This window comes from Anser anser (assembly GCF_964211835.1).
Source record: "Anser anser genome assembly, chromosome: 1".
NCBI lineage: Eukaryota > Metazoa > Chordata > Aves > Anseriformes > Anatidae > Anser > Anser anser.
Genome location: NC_139720.1, coordinates 58,105,031 through 58,133,013, shown reverse-complemented (window position 1 = coordinate 58,133,013; position 27,983 = coordinate 58,105,031). Strand labels below are relative to the sequence as shown.

General features: G+C 42.2%; 1 protein-coding gene and 1 long non-coding RNA gene across 5 annotated transcripts in view; both read left to right on the top strand.

Annotated features, from left to right (window-relative positions):
* The window catches only part of CRY1 (cryptochrome circadian regulator 1), a 40,682-nt gene extending 31,121 nt beyond the window's left edge, over positions 1-9,561 (top strand). Inside the window, exons 8-16 of one of the 4 annotated variants that reach the window (XR_014579891.1) lie at positions 2,169-2,320; positions 2,425-2,627; positions 3,399-3,500; positions 5,348-5,443; positions 6,607-6,678; positions 6,778-6,885; positions 7,751-7,892; positions 8,435-8,524; positions 8,897-9,561. Coding sequence is in view for 1 of the 4 variants with exons in the window: in XM_083824492.1 (XP_083680618.1) it covers positions 2,169-2,320; positions 2,425-2,627; positions 3,399-3,500; positions 5,348-5,443; positions 6,607-6,678; positions 6,778-6,881 (729 nt within the window). In the remaining 3 variants the exon portion in view is untranslated. The remainder of the gene's footprint in view (positions 1-2,168; positions 2,321-2,424; positions 2,628-3,398; positions 3,501-5,347; positions 5,444-6,606; positions 6,679-6,777; positions 6,886-7,750; positions 7,893-8,434; positions 8,525-8,896) is intronic. The other 3 variants (XR_014579889.1, XR_014579890.1, XM_083824492.1) reach the window with 3 other exon arrangements.
* A 3,903-nt stretch (positions 9,562-13,464) lies between these two features.
* The window catches only part of LOC310894431, a 38,387-nt gene continuing 23,868 nt past the window's right edge, over positions 13,465-27,983 (top strand). The window contains exons 1-5 of the long non-coding RNA XR_014579901.1: positions 13,465-14,144; positions 16,714-16,878; positions 20,173-20,386; positions 20,865-26,140; positions 26,636-27,829. This is a non-coding gene — a long non-coding RNA (uncharacterized lncRNA). The remainder of the gene's footprint in view (positions 14,145-16,713; positions 16,879-20,172; positions 20,387-20,864; positions 26,141-26,635; positions 27,830-27,983) is intronic.

Here is a 27,983-nt window from a genome sequence, read left to right as displayed (position 1 = left end):
TCAGTTCTGATCAAACCAGTGGTAAAGAAGTTTTTGCCTACTGAGTACACCCTTATATTGGAAGGTTTAGTGCAGTCAGAATAGGTCTGCAATTCTTTTAAATTTGAGATTTCTTCCTAAGTCTTTACAAGTAAGTATGGTTTACTCCTGTAACTGGAACATCTTTCCAGTTGTATTGTATGTGCAGTTTCTGTTCACATCTTGTTTGCTTCCCTGCTAATGTTAGAAGTGTAAGTATAGGCAAGTGATTTAGCTGTAGTTTCAGTGCAATTAATTGCCATGTAAGTGTCCAGGAGATGTTGAAGTTCAAAGTGCAAATGTCAGTCTTCTGAAGAAAAGAATGGAGTAATTTCATCTTAGCATTTGAATCAGTTTTACTTTTTTTTAGAAGGATGGCATTTGTTTTACTAAATGCTAATAATCAATACAAAATAGTTCTTTATTTCTGAAGTTTAAAAAAATAATTTAATTGCTCTCAGGATTTTAACTTCACATTTATGTATGTATATAATCTTATGAAATTTCACCTTGCTCAACAGATCAGCTGCAAGTAAACATGTTCCGTTTAAAATAAATAAATAAGTCTCGGTTACACAACAACGTAAGCTGTCTTAGAAATTTTCCTTTGCAGTTCATAGATACAGACATTGAAGATAAACATGCATAGGTAATTCAGCCAAATGAAGAAACTGTATTACAGATGAGTGCCAACTTTTTCTTACTCTTGAAATAATGCAGAGGTATGGGGGGTAGACTTGTGCGGTGGAAGGATGTTTAGTTAGCATGTCCCTAGCTAGCAAAAGTTAATCTGTCTTTCCGAGGAAATGTTATTTCCGAAGTCTTGTTACATGGCAGCATCTAGTGGAATAGTTGTGCGCTAACATTTAGCGTTCAGCTAAAGATCTTATGTTACAGGTTGCTTACTTTAAAAAAAAAAAAAAAAAATTGTTTCGAAACATAGGGTTTTTCTCTCTAGTAGCTGCAGATATGTAGGCAATGTTAGTTTTGTAATATTTATTCGGTGTATACTGTAGTATGAAAGCTGTCATGAATATTTGGAGAGGGAAATCCTTGTTCAACAGTATTGCCTTATTGAGACTATTTTGGAAAAAATACTAGCTCAGGTTGGGTGGCAATAGTAACATACTAAGTTTCAGAGTCTTAGGGTAAAGAAAAATGATGGTTCTTTGGAACTTTTGAAGACAATGTTTGAAAGGAAATAAGTTTGAAAGGAAAATCAGAACTTGAAAAATAGGTATTAAGTATCTGTTTTGAAAACTACTCAGTGCGCTGTTTTTATAAAAAGTACTCACAAGTTCTCCTTCAAAGAATAAGGCTTCTTTCTTTCTTGTTAGCCTGTATTGTTAGTGGTATGACTAGTGAGCAAAGAAGCTTCTTGTTATGCACGCTAGGCTCGTCTCTGTTAACAAGTAATAAAACAAGCAATACAAATACAAAACAATCAGTGCTAGAAACTTGAATGCTTTGAAACTGTTGAGTTCCAGATTTAAATCAGCTTCCTCATTTGTTACTTTTAATGTAAACATCTCCAAGAATTCAAAGGTGTATCCTCAAAACCATGACTTACTAGATTAACTAGTGGCCTTCAAGATCACAGCTTTTGAATATTTTTACTATCCTGAAACTCTTGATTTCTACTCTTAGGTCTCCTTGACTAGTGAAAGCTGCTGCACAAGTTGAGGTGTTTAGACTGACAGAGTTAGAAATGTGCCTTGTGTGTTTCCTGCTTTGTGGAAGTTAGCAAAGCTTGAGGAAGTTGCAATGTGAAGCGGAAGCTCTTCCAAAAGCAACAAATACACTTACAAGTAATCAAACTCCTGTCATACTTTGAGGATTTATTTTTTAAGGATGTGTTTAAGCAAAAAGGTGCAACTTCTTGGTCTTACCTTTCTGAGATGTCTACAAGGTTTTTTTACAGGTTAAAAGCCAAAATGGGCTATCACTTCTGTTCTTGACTTTGGCACTTAGGTAAGTGTTTGTACTTGTGTACTCAGCAGTCTGTGAATGTGCCAGTTTAGAAAGAGTGTTGCCATGTGGAAGACCTGGATTTACTCTGCTGAAATCCAAGACTCTGAACAGCTCCTGAAAAAGTAGGTGTTCCAGAGATGTGCTATGTTCACACTAACTTGTTGCTCTGATTTCTCAAGGTCTTTGAAGAGCTCTTACTTGATGCAGATTGGAGTGTGAATGCTGGGAGCTGGATGTGGTTATCCTGTAGTTCCTTCTTTCAGCAGTTTTTTCACTGCTACTGTCCAGTGGGTTTTGGCAGAAGAACTGACCCAAATGGAGATTACATCAGGTAATTCACAGTCCAGAGGTTACAGTAATTCGTAGATGTTGCTTAAACTGTCAAATTGCTTAAATAGCTTGATATTTAAAATGTTGTTCTTTCTTTTTTTAAAGACGTTACTTGCCTGTACTTAGAGGTTTCCCTGCAAAATACATCTATGATCCTTGGAATGCCCCAGAGAGCATCCAGAAGGCTGCAAAATGTATTATAGGAGTTAATTATCCCAAACCAATGGTAAATCATGCCGAAGCAAGCCGTCTGAATATTGAGAGGATGAAACAAATTTACCAGCAGCTTTCCCGATACAGAGGACTGGGTATGGCTATTGGCTTTATTTATTTGAAAACTTCTCTCCTTCTAGCAATTAATAACTTTATCCCATAGTCATGGTTAGTTAGGTGTGAGTTCAGTGTTGTGACCAGGGTTTTATATACAAGTATATGAAAATATTAGATGTAACCAAGAAGGGTAAAAAGGGCTTGATTGGACTGTCTGTTTCCAAATCTTTTCCAGAAAATTTTTTATTTAGGCTTATGGAAGTTTTTGGTTAAACTGGGTTGTGTGAGTGTTGTGATACTTCTGTACAGCGAAGTTTTAATAACAATGATTAGAAAATGCATATGGTTCATAACTTCAATCATAGCATATACGTGCAAGTGCTGTTGCTCAAATAGATGCTGATGCAAGCTCTGATAGCATTCTTCCTAGTTAGCAAAAACCATCCCCTTTGCTCTGAGAAGCAAACCACATGCATTTACATTGTTCAGAAAGGTATAAGCAGTCTGTTCTGATAATAATGGATATTGAATCAGGATGCATTGCAGTCCAGTGCAACGTGGTGAATACTTGTAACTAATGCATATTGGAAAAATTATATAGAATATTATGTGGAAAATGCCCACTAAGTAATTGTGAACTAAAATTACTTGGCAAGATTCCAGCAATAGGGGAGGTGGAGAGATGTTCTCCTATTATATAGAGGTAAACTGCTCAGGGTGAGGGTGGAGAATTAGCCCTCATGAGGAACAAAGCATGCTATATTTAATCTTTTTTTTGTTTTATGTCTTTCTTTTATTTCATTGCTTAGGTCTTCTTGCAACAGTGCCTTCTAATCCAAATGGAAATGGAAATGGTGGGCTAATGGGCTTTTCACCAGGAGAAAGCGTTTCTGGGTGTGGTAGTACAGGAGGTCAGTCAAATTCTTTTTTCATATGTAGAAGTACTGGAACTGAACTGCCCAAATGTCTTTTACAAAGCCTTTGGCATTGTGTATAAGGAGAGCTGTTTTCGCAAGACAGGTTTCAGTGTAAATCACTTAAACGTTTTCAGCTTTCTTCACAGTTTGGTAGTATTTATGTGAAGACATCTTCAGATCTTTTTTTAATCTTAGACATAGAATAAAAATTTGCACTGTTTTTATTCCCCCAAAATCATCTATTAACGTGTATCAAACAGTTTGATTTCAAAAGCATTAGAATGTGATCTTTTAGAAATCTAAACATCCTGATATTTGTAATAAGTAGTGATTTTTGAATTTTCAAATCAGAACTGTTAATCTGTAAGTTTTCTTCTGTCAGCATTAGATTGCTTACTGGAATCTACCATAGCACCAACAACAGTATAACAGGACAGTGTCTGTAAGAACATAATACAGAATTTATCAAATGGTTTTGATGAAAGTTGATGAAAGTTTTTATGCTATTAATATTCTTAATGTAGCATACAAAGATTAACAGGTTACTAAGGAAAAAAAAAAAAAACAAAAACGAAATTGTGACTTTGTGGTGGTGTAACCCAGCAGGCAGCTAAGCACCACACAACCATTCTCTTACCTTCCTTCCCGACCCCTACCCCACCCAACTTTTTGGTTGAGATAAAGACAGTTTAATAGGACAGAAAAGGAAGGGAAAATAATAATAAATATATTTTGTGTGTGTGTATATATATACAGAACAGGTGATGTACAATGCAGTTGCTCGCCACCCGCCAACTGATGCCCAGCCAGTCCCCAAGTGACAGCCCCCCTGCCAGCCAGCCCCCCCAGTTTTATTGCTCTGTGTGACACCCTATGGCATGGACTGTCCCTTGGCTGCTTGGGGTCAGCCGTCCTGTCTGTGGTCCCCTCCCAGTTTCTTGTTGCACGCTCAGCCTCCTCGCTGGCAGGGCAGCACAAGAAGCTGACAGATACTTGACTCGCTATTAGCACTGCTCAGCAACAACTCAAACATTGGTGCTATCAACATTATTTTTCTCCTAAATCCAAACCATGGCATCACCCCAGTCACTATGAGGAAAATTAACTCCATCTCAGCCAAAATCTGGACACTTTCCCAAATATCTAGTCTAATATGTAATGAAACTTCTTTACCATGAGGGTGTTAAAACACTGGAAGAGGTTTCCTGAAGAAATGGTTGATGCCCCCATGCCTGTCAGTGTTCAAGAGGCATTTGGACAATGCCCTTAAATTAATATGATTTAACTTTTGGTTAGCCCTGAAGTGATCAGGCAGGTCCCTTCCAAGTCAACTATTCTAGTCAATTCTATGATGTTTTTAAATTTGTATAAATCTGTGATGCATCATCATCTTGAATACTATGTATACTGTAGACTCCTCCTTCTTAAAGGTTAAGACAGAACTGAAAATTTACTGTTTCTATGTTCTACTGAGGCTTTGGTCAAATTTAAAAGCAGATTGCAGCAGAAGGTGGACCTTACCATTAAAGAAAAGAAGTCTAGTCTAGTGTGTGTGTGTATGTATGTGTATATACATGGCCTACTTATACTTTTCATATCAAACATAACCATTTTGTAGGAGGTTACTGTGCATTCATCTGAATTTGCAGGTTTGAATTTGAAAAGTTGAAACCAATAGAACTTTGGACTTGTTCTGAGGTAGTTTGACAAATAAATGGAAAAGACCAAACAAAACAAACCCAAAGCCATGCTCAGCCTACCTCTTGAAGGGGGGTGTATGTGGAGGGGCGTCTTTTAAATTCCCAAATTGGAATGTTTACTATTTTTTCCTGCCTCACTAGGAGCTCAGTTGGGAACTGGCGATGGTCAGACAGTTGGCGTTCAGACATGTGCCCTGGGAGACTCTCATGCAGGAACAAGTGGAATTCAGCAGCAAGGTATTACGGGAGTGCTTGTCTGTAGAGGATCTCCAGGTTCTTGCAACTATGGAAAAAAAGACAAAACATCAAAATAAAATGGATGAATTTTTGCTGGCAGCTGCTGTCTATAACTTGGAACTGGCCTTGTTTCTGTTCTTGAAACATAAAAATTATGTCTTAGAGTAAACTTGCTTGTCTTGTCACTTTTATCTTTCAAATACTCATCTAGAATAATAGTTCTGTTTTGAAGAGGGGATCACAAGCGTGACTAAACAAAATTATTGAACATTATTCTAGGCTACTTCAAATGCACAATACTGGAAGACAAAATTTCACTTTATGCATTTGATTGCAAAATTTGCATGTTATCTTTTTCCCTGATTTCATTACCACTCTTTCCATGTATAATCAACTTCCACAGTTTTCTGTGGATACTCATTTAATTTGTTTCCATAATTGTTTGTCACTTTACATGGAGATTGAAGATGTGGTTTGTAGTAGGTCAGATTTGCAAGCAAATTTAGCATAACTGTCTCTTCCTTGCAGTCTTAACAGACGCTGTGTGTTTACTGGTCGTGAAAGACTGTAATCTGTTTTGTTTAAATATCCAGAACGTAACCAGAACACCACAACAGAATAAGAAACATTGCAACTGCTTTTGCTAATTTGCACTACTTATGCGGGATGCATAATGCATTATGTCAGGGTTGCCAGTGGATAGCTTACATGAGCCAGAAAAGTTTAAATCTTTTTGTTACTTGTGTTTTTTCTACAGCTTAGTTATGTTAAGGATTTGCTATCCTTTCTATAAAAGAATAGTAAAAAGGATGAGGAGACATGGAAGTACAAATATTAAAAATTTATAGCAACGTAGAATATATTAATATGCCCAAACAGATTAACTTCTTCTGTTTCCTACAAATACAGTGCATAACTATGCATGCACATACTATATTTTTCACTGTGCATATTTATTTAATTTTTATTTAATTGCCCTAGATGCTGTCATGAGGATTTTTTTTTTTGCATAAGAACTCTTTCATTCAGGATGGTTTGTCAGGATTTTTCTTGATGAAGGAAAATAAATCAATTGGCTTCTTTTTTGCTGTTGTAAGGAATGTAACTGCACTGATTTGCAGTTCTGGATTTTATTTGTTATAATATCTACTGTATCTGAACAGGTTACTGTCGAGCAAGTAGTATCTTACACTATGCCCATGGAGACAATCAACAATCACACTTATTGCAAGCAGGTAATTTAAAAACAAAACAAACAAAAAAACTGAATATATAAAAGTACAATAGAGTCTTGACATAAATTCTTGATATAAATACTGGTTTTAAATTATCAGGAAGAACATCCCTTGGTACTGGCATTAGTGCAGGGAAGCGCCCAAATCCAGAAGAAGAAACTCAGAGCGTTGGGCCAAAAGTCCAGCGACAGAGCACAAATTGAACTGGTAAGAACTGAGAAGCCTTAAATTTATCCTGTTAATGAATAAATTACTGTACAGATTCACTGTACATATTTACCGTGTGTACTGTGCTGCAGTGCAAAGATCTTAAATTTTTGCTCCAGATCTTTCGGTTGCAGGTGCTGTATAAACAGAACAAAAAAAAAAAAACAAACAAACAAAAAAAAATCCTTGCTCTGAAGAGCTTATGAGGTATGAGAGTGGAAATAGTTACAAAAATAGAATCAGGACAGAGGTTATTGGACATGTTATTTGAGGTGTTAAGGAAAGGGACATGTTTAAACTGTGGCTTCCTACGCATTAGCAGAGCTGCTTATGTAGCTTCAGTTACTCTCTGCTCCTGCATCTTGCCTCAAATTATGTCAGCAGCACTGTTTGTGTGAGTGTACAGTGACCTGAATCAGAAGACTAACACAGCCTAAAAGGATAGTCTCAGAGCTTGGATGAGTTTTAGACATACAAATGGAGTAAGGAGAACATGTTTTTGAGAGAGACAATAAAAGAGTGCAAAATGCTGCTGTAGTTATTGGATGCAAAGATCTCGAGAGAAGAATGATTTGAAGACTCGAGCATTTGTCATTAGTCTGTAACCTGAGCAGGTTGCTCAGATTGACAAAGTTTGTCAAGAAAGCTGTGGTGAAAAGTATTTGAATCTGGAGAAGGATGTGTTCCTGGATATATGTGAACAGGCGTGAAAATGTGTAGAAAGAAGCAGAAATTGTGCAAGGAGTTTGATTTGTGTGTAGTCATCAACAGAGAAGTTAACTGGATTTTGTGTTTTGGATAAAGATACTTAGGAACAGTACAGAGAAAGAAAAGCAGACCAAAAATGTTATACCCCTTCTCCTAGTGAGCATGAGTTGAAAGAAATGAGGAAGATGACCTGCAAGACGTTAGAGTAATGACTTCTGAGGAAAGTCAAAGAATGGAGGTTTGTCTGAAAGAAGAGGGGACAAGATTCAACAGTGAGAGCGTGGCTGTCTAGATTAAAGGTGATTGACATGCCATTCCATCCTTTTCTTTCATAAAAGAGATTTAAGAGTTGGTCATTACGGAGTTTGAAGGATAAGGAAGAAAAATAGTATGTGAGGCACTGGTGAAATTGGTAGGTAGGGATTCCATGCAGCAAGTATAGAAAATGCATTCAGCATCTCTAGAGATAAAAAGGGAAATTCAATCTACTTCATTTGGTTTTGACAGCAAGATCTAATTTTGCTTGTTATGTGGTGTCAGCACTTTGACAAAGTCATTGCAGTGCATTATGAGCAATTGTATTGCACTGATTCAATTCAGTGGAGAATCACTGTTTCCATAATGCCTGTTGCTTGTTTCTAGAAGTGAGCTGAGACCCCAGAAACTGTTGGATCTTTTCTCGCAAACATGGAGTGCTGTAAACCGTGCTTCTCTGTTCTCAAATTGTATTTTGGTACTCCAGTGTGCCTGAGTGGAATGCAATTACAGGAGTCCACGTTTCAGTAGATGTCTGATCCTTAGTATGTGTAGATTCATTCAGCATCCATGTTTTGTATTCCAGAATTCCTTAGGTGCTCGTGTCTGTGTAGAAGAATTGCCTGCAGAGTGAACGTCTGGTTCCTGTCTGAGCTCTTTTTCAATTGAGAGACAGGTTGGAGGGGTTCCTAGTTTGGCAGAGAAGACTGATTTTTGTTAGGGGTGTTCAAAGTGTGCTGCGAGAGCATGACAGTCAAATGTAAAAATCAGCCAAGAACATATTCAAAAACACTGCTGGCAAAAGGATGTGCACATTCTGAGTAGTGTTAAGCTACGGAGGCTGTGGGTTTCTTTTTTTCTTGTCCCTCTCCCCCTTCCCCTTTTGGTCTCTAAGGAGTAAGGAATGAGAACTCGGAGTATTTGAGCCAGTATGAATGGGACAAGGCTTACTGCACTGAGAAGGGGGGAAGAGTTCTTTTCCTTGAATTATTTCTGCCTTTTTTCAAAGCCTGCATGACAAAGTGCTTAAGATTTTTTTTTCTTGCAGCATTATCAGAAGAGAAGATACTACTCAACACCCAGGATGAAGTTTCTGCTACTCTGTATTGGAACTAAAGAGTTGTGGGAGTACTTGTACTAAAATAACATACTTTTTCATAAGTTATTTTAAATTGTTCTCAGTTGTTGTAAACAAGTTCAATTTTTGGAATGCATTGTTTCTAACTGGCATTTCTATGGTTTTTAACTTTTTAATGACTCTTTCACAAAGGACAAATTGAGTTTTGTATATAAAGTATTTGGTGAAGTATTTGCTAACTTAATGTAAATACAAACATTCATGATTAGTGATAGACCCATCAATATATTTTTGATAATCTTTCATGTATATGGTAGTAGGAAGAGCTGTAGTGATGTTCTGTAAGATGGATGGACATAGAAAGCTTTGAAGTTTTTAAACTGCTATTATTTTTAGATTCCAGAATTTGATGTCTGTATGATCAACTTCAAATTTTCATAATGTAAGTGCTTAGGACTGTGTTTAATCAAATACAGTAGAATTGTAACCTTCATTAATTGCATCTGTATATAAGTCATATGCCAATTTTTTGTCAAATTGTAAAATTTTCATGTATATGTCCAGTCCTTGTATTTCTCAGTTGCCTTGTTCAGTAATGACATACATTGTTAATAAAAAAAAAGTATATATGGATACATATGTCTTTGTGTATGCTGTTGTTCAGGTACGTATTTCCAAGCAAAATGGGGAAAAAGGAGGGAAGTGTAATTTCTAGACTTAATCTGGAAGCCACAAACAGTGAACTGTATTAACTTTCACTTTCATGCCATTGAAGCAAAACACTATTAAAATTATATGGGCCTTTATTGAAATTGTGTATATGTATTCTGAACATCAGACGTTTTTCACCATTAAATTATTAGGTGTTTCTTCACAGTCCAGCTTTGCATTTTTTTGTGCTATGAATGGAATTTGCTTGATAGCCTGGCTGTCTTTCCTGCACTACAGCTAATTTGCTGTTCTTTGAGGATGTGGATTTGTAAAACTGCATCAGGTTTATTAGCTGCTCAGTCAATACTCTGCATCTCTCCGAAATGTTTAGAGAAGCTGTATCTAAATGTTTTATTAGGCCATTAAGATCTCCAAAGAAGCAGTCTGAGTTACTACATTTTAACACAAAAGTCAGACAGTTCTCTATTTGAGTGGATGCTGCAATTAATTTTTATGTGGGAGGAGTTAATTATCTGTTCTTAGTATCAAATGATTGATTTCCAGTAACAGGGTACTTTTGTGTGTTGGTTTGGAGATAATTCAGATCAGACTCATGGGCTGACAACATATTCAGCACTGTGTTTGGTGCAGAATAAGCTGCCCTGATTCTGGCTATTCCTTGATTTTTAGATGATAATTAGATCTGTAATTACAAAATTAGATTGCTATTTTCAAAATATGTTAATGTAAATATCCTTGCATACTGATTTGGAAAAGATAGCAAAATCAAAAGTACTACTGAAAAATACAGGCATGCTTTTTGTTTTGAGGCAGAGAATCTTTGACTAATCTTCAAGGAAAAATCTTAACACTGAGAATGGAGAAACAGATGCTAAGTATTTTCCACAGTTCAGTCCAAGTAGAGTGGAGAGGTTTCTTAGTGACACAAGTAACCAGTAAAATAAACAATTCTTCTGTTTGCTTAAGTAGTCTGGAGAGGAAAAAAGAAAAAAAGACTACAGTAGTCCTAAAAGTATGTTCTAGGAAATGACTTATTCTGTCAGACAAGATTCTATTGATTTTTTTTTTCTGTTAGCTTCTACTGGAAAGAAATGCCATTTAAATGAAATATTCCACCTAGCACTTCTGAATATATGGCCTAAGAATATCCCACAAAGAAACTTAATCAAGGTAAGAAAGTACACTCCAATATCACCTTTCCCCTGAATAGTCTGGAAGTTGAATACGTAAAAAGATTTCCCAGGGAGTTGATTCATGTGGTAAGTTAATTTTCCCCCTCCTTAAATGCTAGAAGGAGGATTCTTCTTGGTGCAGGCAAGTCCTTAGATTAGCAAAGGAAGACTTGCGGTGAAGATGTTTGTCACATTCTCCTCCTGCCCCTTTGTGATTTTTCAGGAGGTTGCTATGTGTTACTAATCCAGTGTGGGTTAATAAGAACAGGGCCACGATACTGCTGCTTTTTTTTTTAAATCAAATTTACAGTACAGAAATGGAGCTTCAAGTGTTCCTCAAAGGCCTGTTCTAGAGAGATGTAGCCACCTCTACCCTGAATTGGTAGGGGATAGGGGAGAGTTCCAGACCAAGGCTTCTTGGAAACCAAACCGCAGGAAAGGATGACTGTATCTGATATATGACAAAAGATAAACTTCAGTGTAAGCATCTTCAGGCCTTCAGGAACTGAGTGTTTTCAGAGGTCTTCGGTTGGCCATCTCATAGTGCCGGTGCTAGCTGCTTGCAGAGGCTTGTAAAAGGAGGGGAATGAAAACAGTTAAATTCAGAGCAAACTGTGGATGGCCCTAAAAGGGGGATCTTTGGCTAGATTAGGTTGAGGAGAAAGACCTGTCAAAAATCAGAAATGAATTCTTTGCTGGGCTTACTGGTACAGTTGACTGGTTTTTGTTGAAAATTGGCATTTACATGAGCCTTCCTGTAACTTAGCTCCTGCCATGCAGACAGGATTTCTCATAAAAACAGTGAGACATTTACCATCTCCGCACCTTGTCAGAAAAGGACACTTTGTGATGAAGTCAGGTACCCTCACATCTCCTGGGGTCGTGGTTTGAAGCCAGACTTCCATCACGGCCAGGTTTGCTGCAGCCGCTGCGAGCGCATTGAAGGCTGTGGTGTGGGGTGTGCATAGCTTGAACTACAGAAAGTGATGCAGAACAAAACAAAAACCCTTCAAGTTCTTGATGTGTGTTCTATGCAAAACTCTTGTCATCACCTACTTATTACATTCTCTGAACTGTGTTAATTTAAGATGATAGTTTTTAACTTTATGGCAAATTAAAATGTTGCGTGCCATGTATGCGCTTGAAGTTGTTTTTATTTGCTGAAACTTTAAATTCGGAACAAAGTAATTTTTCTGAGTATGAGATGAAAGGGAAAATACATCATTTACTGTGTTAAAAGCTAAAGAAGTACAAAAGGCTTCTGGAAATCACGGGTGCTCTCTTTGCAGAGGGCCATGAAGCGCGGCTGCCTCCGGCGAGCTCCTGGCATCACACGGCTGTCACAAGCTCGCCTCCTTTCCGCCTGCTTTCACTCCGCTGAGCTGTAGATGGTGCTCTGGGAGCTGCATTGGCACGGGGCCCTGCAGCTCGCAAGGCCTTCCACGGCAGAGGAAGGATTTTGTGAGCAAGGATGGCGATGGGCTTTGGCGAGTGGTGCGCTTGGACCTCTGGCACGAAGCTCTCGGCATCGCCTGGGGGGAGCAGCAGCTGTGTACAGCCTGCAGGGGAAGAGCGTGCAGCATTAAATTCTTACGGTAATTGGAGATTGCCTTTGAGCACAAACTTTGGTTTTGAGAAGGAAAAGGAGGTTCTCGGTCATCCAGTACATTCTGCTAGCAGCAGGGGAAGGTGAAATACGTAGAAATGGCACAGTTCTGTAGAGCAGCGGTGATGGCCACTGAGTCAGAAATCAGAAACCAAATCGCTGCTTTTGAAGTTGCTTTTTGGAAGAGCTGCCATGTTTGCTTTACTGAGTCAACACATATTCTCTTCTTAAATACACTTTACCTAAAGATTACTTTAAAAACTGGCTTTTGAAAACGTAGTCAAGCTTTTAGCTACCTGAAACGCTCCCCAGGTTGTCTCTGTTCCTTGGGACCAAAGCGTGGAGCTGGGACCCCTGAGATGTCGGTCCCTGCCTCTGCCCGAATGCGGTCCTGCTACACAGCCTTAGGTAAGTGCCCATTCCTGGGGGCTTGTGCGCAAACTCTTGCTAGCATAGCCGTGTTGTTCTGTTTTGATTGGGGTTAGGTTAGATTGAAATAAGCCAGAGAGAAAGAACCTTCTTTTTCTTGCTTGTGCAATTTCCTTTTCTTCCTTAAAAGACCAAGCAGACAAGATTCTCACCCTTTATACGTTGCCTTAGCTTTCAGCTTGATGGTTTACTGCAATTTGTTTCCCAGAAAGTAAAAAAATTCAAACACGGTGAAAAAAATGCTGGTTAGAGGAGAAACTTCTAGCAGACAGATAATTTTAATTATGCCACCATTGCCAGACATAAGAGATAATGTTCAAGTGATCTAAGCTCCTGAAGTGCAATTGTCTGCACTTCAAATGCAAATTTAATTCAACATTAAATTTAAAAATGCAAGGAGTTCATTTCAATAATTTTTACAAAATCTCAGGCAGTACAGATAGATGGGAAATGCAGAAAAGAAGATGGTACAGATACAAAAAAGGAGCATCTCTCCTCAGACTGACATTGTTTTATTTGCAACAGGTCTTAGTGCAAATGTCACAATCTGAAACTCCTACAAAAGAGCTGCAAAACACTTAGGTGCAGCCAATGTGCAGAATCACTGCTGAGGACCTTGAGTTAGTGGCAGCTTGGGCACCAAATGCAGGTAAGTTATACTTTTCTCTGATTTTCTTATCTCTGGTAATTAAATCTAGCACAAGACGATAATCCTGTTAACTGCGGTTATTCTGACTGGGAGTAGCCAGCAAGCGAGCCCATAAATATTTAATACGAGAGCAATTTATAGTCTCTCAGCAATTACAGAGAAGGAGGATTTTCTTGAGGTCTGTTTTGCTTTCTAAAGCTTCAGACCATGTGGCCACTGCAAGGTCTTTAATTACCTGTGTTATACGTGTTTCTCAAGTGCCTTTTACCCCGTCTGAACTAGCAGTATTTCTACCTTAGGAAAGCCTTCTCTACCTGATGGTAGATGCAAACAGAGTGCTGCTTTGAGGAGAGGCTTGCCCCAGCAAACACGATTCATGTTGCGTTCAGACCTTGGGGTGACTGCTGTGGGGGCAGGGGGCTTCAAGGGAGCCTGGTGGATGCAGGGAAGAAAAATGATAAAAAGTTAGGAAAGGTTTTACAGAAACCTTAGAGGAGGAAGAAGGGATGATGTAAGGAAAACAGCCAGCTGAAGAAGAGAAGCAAAGACTCTGATAAGGGAAGTGCATTAGCAAATAAGGGTAAATGGGTAAATTAGCATCCTTGTGTCTTGAGTAACCTGGTAATTATTCCCTTTGTAACACAGGCCTTTTCTGAGGGGGCTGGAAGGCGAAGAAATGATCCTTTGCAGGTAATTTGGGTATTACGCAGTGTTATGATTTTCTGAAGCATTTACAATGCATGCTGCTTTGGTTTTCTTTTTGGTGCCTGGGGATTTTGTTGGTTGTAGTCCCAGCCTTGCAGTCAGCCCCTCAGGGGGGTATGGGGGCACCCGACCCTTCCTTTTGTGGGGCCGCTGCCATGCCGGCTGCTTTGCTGTCCCCTCTCCACTCTTGGTCAGCTCAGCAAAGCCTGGCTGAGTGCTTAAGAACATGGACCACCTATTACAAAGTATTTCCACGTGTGTGTTTTCTGGTTCTTACTGCAGTCAAGCCTCAATTTTATCAGTGGCATTAAACGCTGTTACTGATTAGAGTACTTAATGAGGAGAGGACCCCTCCTGTGCCATGGCTTTTGTTGCTAGACTTCTTCCTGAGCATCTCAAGCTCCAAAAAGATTTTTTATTTACTTATATTTTCTTTGTGCTGCATGCATGGTGAAGCTGAATGAGCTGGGAGGAGGCAGTGGTTGTTTTGGGTGCTCACTGAGGCTGTGGAGCTAGGTGGCATCGAGGGTTTTGGCAAGGTCAGGCTTTTACGTCATCCAGTGCAGCTCCAGGCGAAAACTTCAGTCTGAGGAGCCGTGTTACAGACCTCATGAGCAGGTGACACAGTTTGTAGCAGGGCAGGAGGCCTGGCAGGCCCAGCCTTGGTCCGCACCGCAGCCAGGTGAGCTCCGGTCCGTTGCTTAACTCACTGAGCTGGTGCTCCAGGGGCAGCTGCCATTAGCAAGGCTCTTTGTGGGCTCCTACAAGATTCAGAGCCTGTAAGCAGTCACACTTTGGAAAGCCCTGCTTTATTCTCTGTTTTAAGTGCTGAAGTGTTGAGGAGCCACATAAAAAAAATCCACTCACAAGTGGTAAAGGAAAAATTGCCTTGATGTATGTTTGTAGGTAGTATCTGAAAGATTTACTACAGTTTTATGCTCCATACCGTAAAACACTATTTGAAGTAATGATGTCTGTAGATGGAAAAAAGAATTATTGAAATGTTATCTTTACAACTTGGGTAGCATTTGCACTGTGAGGCATTTTGTCTTGTGCTTGTAGTCCTAATCAAATGTGCATTTGTGAATCCAGATAAAGAGTAATGCAGTTTTGAAACCACAACAGTACTGCTCAATGAACCCTTATTTAATTTGCATTTTACCACCACCAGCAGAAAATTCTGGGTTGATTTTTAGGAGGTGCGTGCATGTTCCTTTGAATCAGTAGGCAATCAGAGCATGTTGTAAAAGAAGTCACTCTCCTCTTTCTGCTCTCGTTAACATATGTGGAAATTTGTGACAAAAATGAAGCCATGGGAGATGTTTCATGTGCCAAGACTTTCAAATCCAATTTCAGGATCTAAATCCAGTTTTAGACAGTCTCTAAATAATTAATGACAGCAAAATGTAGTCAGACTCTCAGGTTTGACCAAATTCCTCCTCATCAGAGTCTGATTTCAGTGTGGATTCGCATGGGCACTGACGGAAGAGCTGACTTTGGTTAGCTTCCTGTGGAAATCAGGCCTTCATTACGAATGAAGGCTTTCTTCCACTGAACCTGAGCCTGCCATCTTTACACACAGGGAGCAACACCTTATTTCTTCATTGTCTGCTGAAAGCAAGCATTTAGTATACCATCCACAGAGCACTTAGGCATATAGGGTGATTGAGATATTCTGAAGTGCCTGGGTATATGTTACTGCATTTCAAAGAGAAGCATATGATCATACAGGTACCATGGATCCATAACTCGTGCCCAAATGCAAACTAGTACTTCCTTTACCTGGGCATCAGTTTTTAGACATGCTGAGAGTGTATAATGTCACCAAAATGAGCTAGCAACAAAATGCAATGTGTCATTAGTTTCAGAGCTCACCTGATAGGTGGTGTCCCAGCTTTAAGTCCTCCTCCCAGGATCTGAGCAGAGACTTGGCTCTTGCCTCCAGCCACCCTCCCAAATGCTCCAAGTTTAGACACAGCTCTCTGAATGTAGAGTCAAGCCTCAATTTATAGGCATTTTGCATTGTTTGGTGGGTTCTGTTACTAGTTAGCATGATTTATGGTTTACTATCGCTCCTGTGAGAGCTGGCATTGTTGTATGGAGCACATTTACAATGGAAAGACATTCCTGCGGCTTCACCGAGGTGGTGATGGATTCCATTCCCAATGTATCTTAGCTATTTTTATCAGATTATCTGGGGTGGGTTGCTGTCTCTACAGCTATCATGACTTGATGCGTTTTAGCATGGCAGCAATTATGATCCTTAGGTTTCTTTCGGCCCCAGCAAGGAAAATGAGATGCCCCCAGCCCAAAGAAATCTTCCTTGTATACAAAGGCACTCATTTCCAAAACAGTCTCTTCTCACAAGACAAGTATATATGAATGGGTCCTTTTTACTCTGATTATAAGTGCAATTGTGGTGTCCCCACTGGATACTGAAGGCTGGGCAGGGGTGGAATCTCTTCCTGTTGGGATTTCTTTCATGGTATGTGTTGCGACGCGAACGCTCTGGCAGAGTTTCTCTCTGATGACCCTCTTTAATTTCTATCTGTAGCTCTTGTGCCCGTCTATGCACAGCAGAGGAGGCTTTGCTTCTTCTAATTAAGAAGAGGATTTTGAAATATCTCCTGAATTCTTGACCTTCAGAATTCCCTCTGCCAACATCCCTCTGATCTGGGGAGAGCACTCTCAAGGGTTGCCACTGTTCGTGTGAAAATAGGTAGGGTGTAATTTGCAAATATTTATAAAGTTCTGCTCTGGGTAATTGAAACTGCTGTTAATTGCTCGTGATTTCAATCCAGACAGCTGGTTTGTTTTTCTGCACCACTCCCACAGGAGAAGCTGCATTACTCAATGCCTGAAACCCCCAAAGGCTTGCTGTTCTGCATAGCATATTGTCTATCTACTGCATTTTCAGCAATACTTGACTGAGTAGTAAAGGCAACTGTGGCTTGTTCCAGGCACTGAGACAGAGAATAGGCAGTATGTAAAGCTTTTGACTTTGGAAATTTGGGAATGATTGCACTGGGAGCAGACTGAGCACAAACGAGAGGAAGCAGAGCTGTTTGATGGGGCTCGGGGTAACACAGTGGGCCTAGTTAGGAGGGCAGTCATTGCAAAATCTTCTAAATGGTAATCTGAGATTAGTTAGAATTCAGCTTTGACTCAGATTGACTCCCCAAAGGTCGAGATAAATATACTTCACTGCTGCAGAGCGTATCACACCAGAAAACTATGTATGGGTGGGTAGGTCCCATCGGAGAACTAACAAGCAGGAGAAAGGACACGACAGGAAAGCTGGTTAATATTCTTCCTGAGAGAAATGTAGGAGAGTGTTAAGAGCAACCAGGAAAATTCAAGTAGCTGCTACAGAGGAAGACAGATCATTCAGGGCCCAATAAATCAATAACGTGACTAACAGTTGTGTAATTGCAAGAATGTTACAAACTTGATGTAAACACAGCAAAGAACAAAAAGACAAAAGGAAAGGAACCTACTGCATACACCTATTATATATGTGCATGTGTGTGTATGTGTACAGCCTTTTATATAATATAGGGGATAGAACATTAATGAAAGCACTAGTGCTCTTGAAGGGCAAAGATTGATGAGGTGGATATTGTTGTGGAGCTGAATGTCTCGTTAAAGACAGTGAATGAAAAATGGTTTCTGCAAACTGGAAAAAAATAATAATAGAAGGAACCGAAGTGAAATCCAGGCAGCAGGATATTCAAAGCACCTCTGCAGGTGTAGTATAAGACACTACTCTGGCTGTATCCTTGGGATCATCTCGTGCCCCATAGAGGTCTGTGCAGCTGCCTTCAGCTTACAGTGCGTGGGTCAGCTCCGGGACTCAGCCCACGAGAGTGGCCTCACCCATACGGCTGAGGCCCAGGCCCAGGAGAGGCACCTAGATCAGACAGCAGTACAGGCAAACATGTCGTGGCATTAAATAGGCAGAGCCCAGGGACTGCAGAGCTGCTGACTGGGCTGCTTTCCAGTGGCTTCACTCCCAGACCCTCACTGCATCTGAAGGTCTCGCAGGGTTTATCTGGAAGCAGACCTGAAGGCCTCCTGCAGTCAGCCCTGCCCGCTTGGCCTGGCACAGCCCTGTGAGTCGGCCTGTGCTTGTGTTAGTGCTTTTTATCAATGTTTTTATCAATGTTTTTATAAATGATTTGGATGTAGGACTAGAAGGTGTTTTGAGCAAATTTGCCGATGACACCAAACTTGGAGGAGTTGTGGACTTGGACGAGGGTGGAAAGGCCTTGCAGAGAGATCTGGACAGATTGGAGAGCTGAGCGAACAACAACCACATGAAGTTTGACAAAAGCAAGTGCCGGGTCCCGCACCTGGGACGGGGCAACCCTGGCTATACATACAGACTGGGCGATGAGACGCTGGAGAGCAGCCCCGCGGAGAGGGATCTGGGGGTTGTGGCTGACAGCAAGCTGAATATGAGCCAGCAGTGTGCCCTGGCAGCCAGGAGGGCCAACCGTACCCTGGGGTGCATCAGGCACGGCATTGCTAGTCTGTGGAGGGAAGGGATTGTCCCGCTCTGCTCTGCGCTGGTGCGGCCTCACCTCGAGTACTGTGTGCAGTTCTGGGCACTACAGTACAAGAAGGACATGAAACTGTTGGAGAGTGTCCAGAGGAGGGCGACGAAGATGGTGAAGGGCCTAGAGGGGAAGATGTATGAGGAGCGGCTGAGGTCCCTGGGCCTGTTCAGCCTGGAGAAGAGGAGGCTGAGGGGGGACCTCATCGCGGTCTGCAGCTTCCTCATGAGGGGGAGTGGAGGGGCAGGTGCCGATCTGTTCTCCTTAGTCACCAGTGATAGGACCCGAGGGAATGGTGTCAAGCTGAGGCAGGGGAAGTTTAGGCTGGACATCAGGAAGAGGTTCTTCACCGAGAGGGTGGCTGCACACTGGAACAGGCTCCCCAGTGAAGCAGTCACTGCACCAAGCCTGTCTGAATTTAAGAAGCGATTGGACTGTGCACTTAGTCACATGGTCTGAACTTTTGGGCAGACCTGTGTGGTGCCAGGAGTTGGACTTGATGATCATTGTGGGTCCCTTCCAACTCGGGATATTCTATGATTCTATGATTTGTGCTGCAGGCAGGGAAGGCCGGGAGCACCTGTGCCCCCAGTCTGGGAGCGAAGGACACATACAGCTCCCATCCAAAGCCCCAGGGAGGCAGGAGAAGATGCCCAGTGATTTGGGCTTTTGGCTATGCTATGCAGTCCTCGTGGCTGCACAAACTCAATGCTTTGGGGCATCTTAAGCACGTACCAGGCACGACATGGGTGATTTAAACTACTTTTTTCTTTTTTTTTTTTTTTTTTAGTTCTTTGAGGTAATTTTTGGAGAAACTCAGTAGGTCAAACTGAGGGAAAAAATAACCTACCCCAAAGAGGGCTTCTGTCTAAAGGGAGCTGGAAAAAAAACCAGAGGGATCAACAGTAATGTTGGCAGGTTTCAATTGTGACACACAGAAAAACAATGGAATGAAACAAAAAGCTTTAGATGGAAAAGGGGCCTATTTAGATCGTTCTTGTTAATATCCAGCCCACATCTGTTTATATTTCATATATTATACAGGGTGAAATGTCTTCGTTTCATTCTTTTAAAATGGCTTCATGTGCATGAATTGTAATGTCCATTTTTTATTTATTTTTTTTTTAAGAAAAGACTTTTGTAGCCAGCAGTTGTATTAATTTGGGAAAGATGGTGGGAGTAGGAAGAGGCAAATGCACACATCTGCTCTGTATGACAGCCATTGTATTGTCCATCCCTCATTTATTGCCATCTAACGCTGTCTTTAATGGCAAATGCTAATGACTGCACAGCTAAAGGAGGAGACAGTACACCCAATAAGACCCTCCAGCCAAACTGAAGCTCTCCATAAGATCTCCATTAATTAAAATCCCTACAGATGGGTTCCCTCAATTGTAGGAAATGGAACACAATCCCTGTAATTAACTCTTCACTCAAAGGCCTTTTTTTCCCCCCAGCCTCTGAAGAAAGCGGCAGCGATTGTTCGATAACTCGCTGCTGGAGGCCGCTGCCGACTCCCCAGGGCGACCCAGGACCCCGCAGTGAAACCAGCCTGATCTCTTCACTCAGACTCCTCCAGCAACTGAGAGGTTTTTGTGGATCACCGCTGCAGCATCCCCCAGCACAGTGCCCCTTCCTTTTCCCCATGGAGGGAAACGTCGGTTCCTCAAGGTGAAGCCAGCGCCTGCGCTCCCTCAGTGTCCCCGCAGAGCAGATCCACACTCCTTTGGTTCACTGGCAAGGAGCTACCTGCCTCACACGCAGCCTAGAGAAGGGGAAGGTGTTTCCTGCTTGCCTGTAACCAGAGCATCGTGGCGGGGACAGAGGTGATGCAAGTCACGGCCTTCAAAGCCAGGCTGAACTCCTCGCTCCAGTGGGAGGGCGGGCTGGTGGAGGAGAGCAGAGCAATTTGTGAATCTGCAGGGAGGGCTGCTCCACAGGGCAGGGGGCAGGCATGCTGTCCCCCCTGCTGCACACAGCCAGAGTGTTCCCTTCATCTCCATCAGCAGCTTATAAATGCCTTAGCAGATTATTTCCCTTTATCCGAGAAAAGGGAAAGAAAGAGTTTTATTCACCTGCTCCTTTCTGTTCGGTCCTTTGAAGGTCACACCTGTCACACCTATTGCTTTTTTCTTCCCTTTTCCTGCAGCATGAGGCTCTGTGGCACAGTGATATCACGGAAGAAATCTTCCCAAGATGTGAGACAGAGACACACAAACTAAAATTCCTGTGCTCCTGCCCAAAGACAGAGCAGCTGGGGAAGGGAGCATGCTCCAGGCTGCCCTGCACCCCTGGTCTTCTCAGATGGGGCTGCTGCTGGCAACACCAAGGCATTAGGTGTGGATGGCCCCAATCCTTAAAGGTATGGTAACTGAGTGGATTTCAGCACTGAAACAGCTTGTTTCTGACCACTACTGACTGGCCCAAGAAACTTTGTCACATCTTGGGAAAGCTGAGGGACATCATCTGGAGAATGGGCACGTAGTAGGAGGACTTTAGGGGACCAATGGGCTGGAAGTAAAGGGAATAAATACCCAAGGTCATCCCAGTTCCTAATACTGGTGTATATCTTGGAGGATCCATAGTTTTTCATGTCTCCATCAACACACAGCAGATCTCCAGAGGGCACGCTCTTCTTGTAACGCCTTTCTGCCTGCTCTGGCCAATAACGTTCCCGGTGTCTTGTCTTGGAGGACCTACTGCAGAGATCCTTGCTCCTGGGGCTCACAGATGGCTTGGAGATGTTCTGCAGGGGGGTGTGGAAGTGTGACAAACTCAAGACATGCTTATACATGAAACTGAGGCGGGGGCTGCAAAGCCATGTACCACCTTGCGCATGGACTTGACTAAGGAAATTAACTTCATGCAACAAGGGCTGTCTGAACCAGCCCTGACAAGGGACGGCACATTCAAAAGGTAAAAATGTGTGTGGGACAGGGGTGATCTAAAAAAAATAATCGTCTTTCCCCTTCTGCCACTCAGTATTTCTTTTACAGCAGTATGTGAGCACCCACTCATTACAAATCTTTGGGTGGTTCTGCTGAAGACATTTCCATGCTGTGCAGCGCAGCGCAGAACAAGGCAGATGTTTTACTGCTGCCTCCCACGCTTATCGGGAACTAAAGCCAATAATGATTGTCTAATCGCTCATATGCTCTCTCTTTGTTCTGCAACATTATTGTCAGAGTTTTCTATCTATGGCAGTTGTGTATTTTTTCCTGACGTCTAGGATGAGCTAGTTTTAGGAACAAAAATCTGCTTCTAATCAGCATTTTAAAAAATAGTTTTTCCTGGAAATAACTCAAGCAATAGTATCACTGGTGTCACTTTCTCCTTGAGACAAGCTTTCAGCTGCTCTGAAATGCTCGGGTCTGCTGGCTATTCTGCGAAGTTGCTGTGGATACCCAGCTCACCTCCTTCCGGATGGTAAGCCCCGGTGTCACTGGAAGCTGTGTCAGCTGAAGGGCTTGGACTGCTCAAGGAGCAGGACTCGGGTCAGATTTGCTTCTCATTGACCCAAACAGAGCTGCTGTACATGCTTAAACACGGAGCTGTTACAAATCCTTCCCCTTCTACCAAGGCTATTTCATTTGTAGGGGTACACTCAGCAAGTGATTTTCCTCTGTAAGGTTTTTCAACTACCTCATGCAAATTGCTGCCTCAATGAACGTGCCTTGCAAACCTACACGATGACTTATTTTACTCTGCTAAGCTCACTTGAGAGGAAGTATTTCCTACATAAAAGCGAGGTATCCGCTGTCACTATCACCCAACAAGTTTATAAATGACTCTTTTCTTCTTCCTTTTGTTTCACTGTCTTTGTTGTTGCGCCATCAGAAATTATGAGTAGAATACAGAGGGTTTTCTCCCATTGCATGTATGAATGTAAAACCATAAATATCGATTTGATTGTATATTCAGCTTGTAAGAGTTCATCTCATAACCACAGTGAAGTCCTGCTTTTCTACTGCTTACCAAGTAAAAAACAATTTTGTTTTGCTCTTCCCAGCCAGAAAGCATCCTGCTGGCTTTTCACACCGTAGGTTTGTTCCTATGACTCCAGAGTCGATAGGGCTTTCCACGCTGTTTCTTGTTGTTGTTGTTATTTCACTCTTTATCTTGTAAGGTAGATTGTAGCCAGTAAGATGATGTAGAGACTGATCCTGTCTGCACTAAAGTCAATGCACGGTGCTCATGGATTGTGGTGGCACTGGATTAACTCTTTAGTCATATCTATGTTAGCAGGGAGGTGAGGGCCGTGAAACTTGCCCAGAATATACCTGCCCCAGTACAGACATAGACACAGAATCTAGTCTGACATCCTTAGCCATAATCATATGGGAAATCAATAGGAATGGACTTACCAGCTCCATGAAACCAACGCACAGCCCAGCTGCTCTCACAGTATCTGGCCCATGCAGTGCTGGAGTCAAAGGTAAAGGTAAGTTATCCAAATGCATTCGCTTCTAATTTAAACAGTGCCAACCTGAACTGCTTTTCATATACCAAACTCATTTTACATATTTAAACCTGCTTTCTATTTTGCTTTCTACCATTGACAAATTGCAGTAGGTATAGGCATGATATAGAAATACAAGAAGCAAAAGCCTCAGAGAGGCTGGTGGTTCTGGCTAGTCCGAGTGGTTGTCAGTGCTCATCCCCTTGAGGGCATTGGCATTCCCTCATGCCAGCAGCGCCCAATGCCTGGCACATGAAACTTGCTTCTTTTTGCACTCCTGCTAGGGAGAACTGTGTGCCGTGGCACTTTTTTTAGGAGGGCATGTTTATAAATGCACATGTGCACTGAATTGTCAGTTGTCAAACAGTGGGCATTCAGCCTGCAAGGGGAGCTGGGGCTCCAGAAGAAGCACCAGGACCAGAAACTTTGGAGAACAACAACACTTGCCATCAGCTAAATGTAGCTGGGAAGAGAAAATGATTTCGTGGAAATACTTCCACTGGTCTTACCTTTTTTTTTTTCCCCCCTCAAATCTTGTGGTGACAAATTTGACCTAGTAATATTTTTAATTTTGCCTGCTTCTGGTAGAAATACTGATGCACAGGGAAGGCATTAGACTGGCAGCTAATGACTCATCAGTCTTATTTTATGGACTGCCTCTCAGCTCTTCCAATTCAATATTCATTGCTCGGAAATACTCTCCCCATGTGTCCTTGCTGGTTAATTATAATCTGCTTCCCTTGGCTCTGAAGCCTCTCCTGGAGACTGAGTGCAGCAAAGCGCTGCTCCTTACCCAGGGAAGTGTCCCAGCAGCTCCCCGGGCCGTGAGGGTGATGCTGTGCCCCTGGGGGGCCGGGCACCAGGTCCCGCTCGGGTCCCCTGGTCCAATGTCAGACAAGGGAAGCCATAGCAGCTTCTGCTGGGAGAGGACCCTCGGTCTTCATTGTGATCAGACTCTCTACCAGCAAGCTCAGCGCAAGCTGCTGGAGCCTGGAGAGGATCCATCTTGAGCTGGTATGAACTGGAGTAATGGCATTCAAGGAACAACAAAGGGAAAAGGAAAAGAAAAGACACAGATGGCTTCTCCAGCTTTACTGATAACTTCCCACATGGGTCTATGTGAAATCCTACTGAAGTCCGTGCAGGTGAGATCTATCATTTTTCCCTGATCAAGACAAGGAGTTTACCCAAACAAGTTTAGTCTGATGCCAGCTGCCTTTCCTAAAATCACATGACATTTCACCTGTTTGTTTCTGCATCTTAATTATTATTTCCTCCAATATCTGTTTTAAAACATCGTACATGATAGAGGTCAAACCAATGATCTGCACTTTATAAGCAATTTCTTCCCCAGCTCAAGATCTACCCTCAGGTCTTCAAATCTCTTTCAGACTTTTAAGTGTCTGCACAATCTCCACCACTTCTAGCGTGTTAACAACATTGCAGCTCGCCGGGAAGCTAGGCGTAACCTTGAATTATCTGTATACACAGCTTCTCCGGCTGTTCAACGTCAAATTAAATTTTCAAAGAGGTTGAACATGATGCAGTGTAAGACTCTCTGTTCCCAGCCTTAAATTTGTATATATCATGAAATAGCCTCTGTTCAGTATTGCAGTCATATCAATAGTTAACAGATGTAGGCAAAAATGTTCATCTGTCTCATTTACTTGAGTCTCTCAGATCAATAGAAAGAGTGTCTCTCTTTTTTTGACTTTCCTATGCAAAAATGTCATCAATTATTAATCAAAGCAGAGGAGATCTCATTGAAGATCTGACTTCCTGCAGCAAGATACAGGATCCTTAAATGTTAAAGGTGCATTTAATGCTACATGTTGGAACAGTTTTTAATTGCAATGTGGAATGGATTTAATGGTAAAGCCTAAATGAGTGTAACCGTGAATATGAGCTTTAACATGGGCACAGGAAGTGTGCAGGGCAGTGTGCCACAGAAATGGTCCTGCAGGACCTCGGGACCCTTTCAGCACCCCTAAGGGTTTCTCTGCACCTCTTGAGGGCAAGGGGGGTGCTCACCTCTGTGCAGAGAGCCAGCAGGACCCACGTCCGCATCGCCTGTGACCCAGCCCCACACGAAGACGTGGGGGTGCCACAAGCCGAATGTCAAGGCTGGGGCACTGGGACCTAGCCCTTGCCTCAGCGAACAGCTTCCAGTATTTATTTTAAAGCTCTGTCGGCTCAGTTTGAGCCATGCCTGTCAGGAGCATCATGTTCAAATGCGAGGTAAAATGACTTAAAGACCTATTCAGAAGGACTGTGAACCCTGTCAGAACTGATAACCGGGGCCTTGCTTGCCTTATTATTTTCCCATGCTCAATTTATTGAATATGTGCAGGGAATGAATTGAGAACAAAGTGTTGTATTTGTGTGACATATTTAAATTATGTATCGGTAGCCCAAGACACTGTGGTTAGCCATTAAACAAATCATTGCAAACAGACTGATTCAGAGTGATCTATTTTTATATTTACATTACTGGCCTAAGGGAGGAAACAGAAGATTTTCACAGGGAAAAGAAGATCCATCCGGCATGGTGTCCTCCATGGCTAAGGTACCAAATACTAGTAAAAATGGTATTTATAAACATAGCATTGAAGGAGTTTCAAGCTTCTCCCAGGAGGAGAAGTCAGTTCAGTCCTGTGCTTTGCTTTCTGTTTTTATGTGGTATATGTGTTCATTCTGAGAGAAATGTAAGAACAATGTGTCGGTGTTTTTTTTTTTTAAAAAAAGACTTTTTTTCCTGTAATTAGATGGGAATTCATCCCTTTGAAACTCACCTGCGGCAGAACCCAGCAGGCAGAGAAGGACAGCCCTGGGATGACAGCGATACTGCCATTAATTGCAATGGGGCCAGGAGACACAGCAGCGTGCACAACAGTCTCATGGAGTCAGCATGTGTGTGCACGTGCTGGTGCTTTCATTGTTACAGCTGCAGCTCCCGAAATTATGAGGTTAGCGTTGCATTTCAGTTGTCCTTTTTGCAGGAAAAAAAGAAAAAAGAAAAAAAAAAAGTGGGGAAAAGTTTCTACCTGTAGTTGTGGATGAGACTGAAAAAGGAAAGCCCAGGGCTCAGACGTGAGAAGTAAAGGTGCCTCAGGTGGCCATGGCAAACCCACCTCGTGAGGGCTTTTCTGAGTGACCAGAGGCTGTTTTTGCTGCAGCAGGATCAGGCCCCGCTGCCCAGAGCTGGGAGGCGGCTGGTGTGGACAGGAGGTGGTGGGGCTAATTTGTCTGCCTTTTGCGTCCTTTAGTGCAGTGCTATAACAGCAGGAGCAAGCAGCCTGCGGGGGCTGTTGGTACTGGGGTTTACTTTCCTGGTGCAATACATGCACAGCGAAAACGCTTATTACTTGAAAAGATCTCAGCCTGCTGACTTCCATCAAATCTTACCTAATAACATTACTACATTTAATTCACAGTAATGCCTAATCTCTCCCCTCTTTCAGGAGCTGATCAGTCTCTTTTGGCATTCCCACTAACCTTCTCTATGACTGTGGCTACTATAGAAAATGTGAGTACTCAGTGAGAACTGTCTTTCTATGACCGTGCATTTTTAACCCGACAACAGAAAAAGCTTCCTTCCTACATTTGTATCTTGCTATCTCAAAGAGGCCCAACCACAAAGGCACAAAAATCAACAGCAGAAAACCACCACAGGCTTGCTTTTCCTTTTGTATAAACATGCTGGTTTGCATCAGCTAAGATCTGAGTGTGTGTAAGGAAACTGAGAAGCTGCATCTGAGCACCAGAAGTAGGTTCTCCTCTAGTAATACCTTATAAAAAGAGGAACAAACCATTCTTTACAAGGAAGAAAAAACGTTCATCTCTGTATGTGTATGACGTATCCCTTGCGCTTGCACAATTTCCCTAAATATTCTTTTGGCAAGAAGAATGCACTGGGAAAGCATTGCTTAAAAACCCAGCTCTGCCAATAATGCCCGCCATGCAAAAAACGCCTCCGTGTATGTCACCTTATGTAAACCTGTTGAGCTAAATGTTTAACGGGAGATTTCTGCTGTTCCTCTCCCACCCTGAGAGCTGTCGGCATTAGCAAACAGAGGCTAACGCCTGTGTCTCTGCCTCCCTCCATCACTTAGCTTTTATTCCAGAGTTAATCTCTCCGGCGATGCCCTGTGGCTGTAATCACTCTGCCAAGCGATCCCGTTCTCAGAGCAGTGGGGCAGCAGGCAGAAGCTGGGTCCATGTGCTCTGGTGGACACTAAAATTCTTCCTGTCCAAAGCAAATGGCACCGCTGTGTGCTCCCTGCAGCTGGAGAAGATACCAGGATGGAAAACAGCTCTTGCTCTCTCTCAAAGTTAACCCATGTAGGAGGAAAATTGTGTTCACAGGAGGAGAGGGGGGAAAAAATACTTCATCTAAGCACTGAGCATCCACACCATGCAGCTCACACAGGTGAGTAGCTGTGCTCATTCCTATTCCCAGGCAGAGAAGCTGGGACACAGAGGCGCGTGGGAGGTTTGTCCAAGACTGGGGAGTTCTGGAGCAGAAATGGGAAGAAGAAAAAAACACATTTTGTGATTGCACAGTTGTGGCTGTGCCCCTGGAGACCAGTATGTGGCATCGAGGAAACCAACACTCCCTGGCTGAAGCTCCAGCAACCTTCTCCCCTCTCCAGCTGGTAGGTGAATTTAAACAGACTCTTTCCAGTCACCCTGGATGTGGTTTAGTGATGGGACGCTGTAGGTCAGGCTGACGGTTGGACTTGATGATCTTGAAGGTCTTTCCTAACCTAGATAATTATGTGATTCTATCATCCTCCTTGCTGCTCCTAG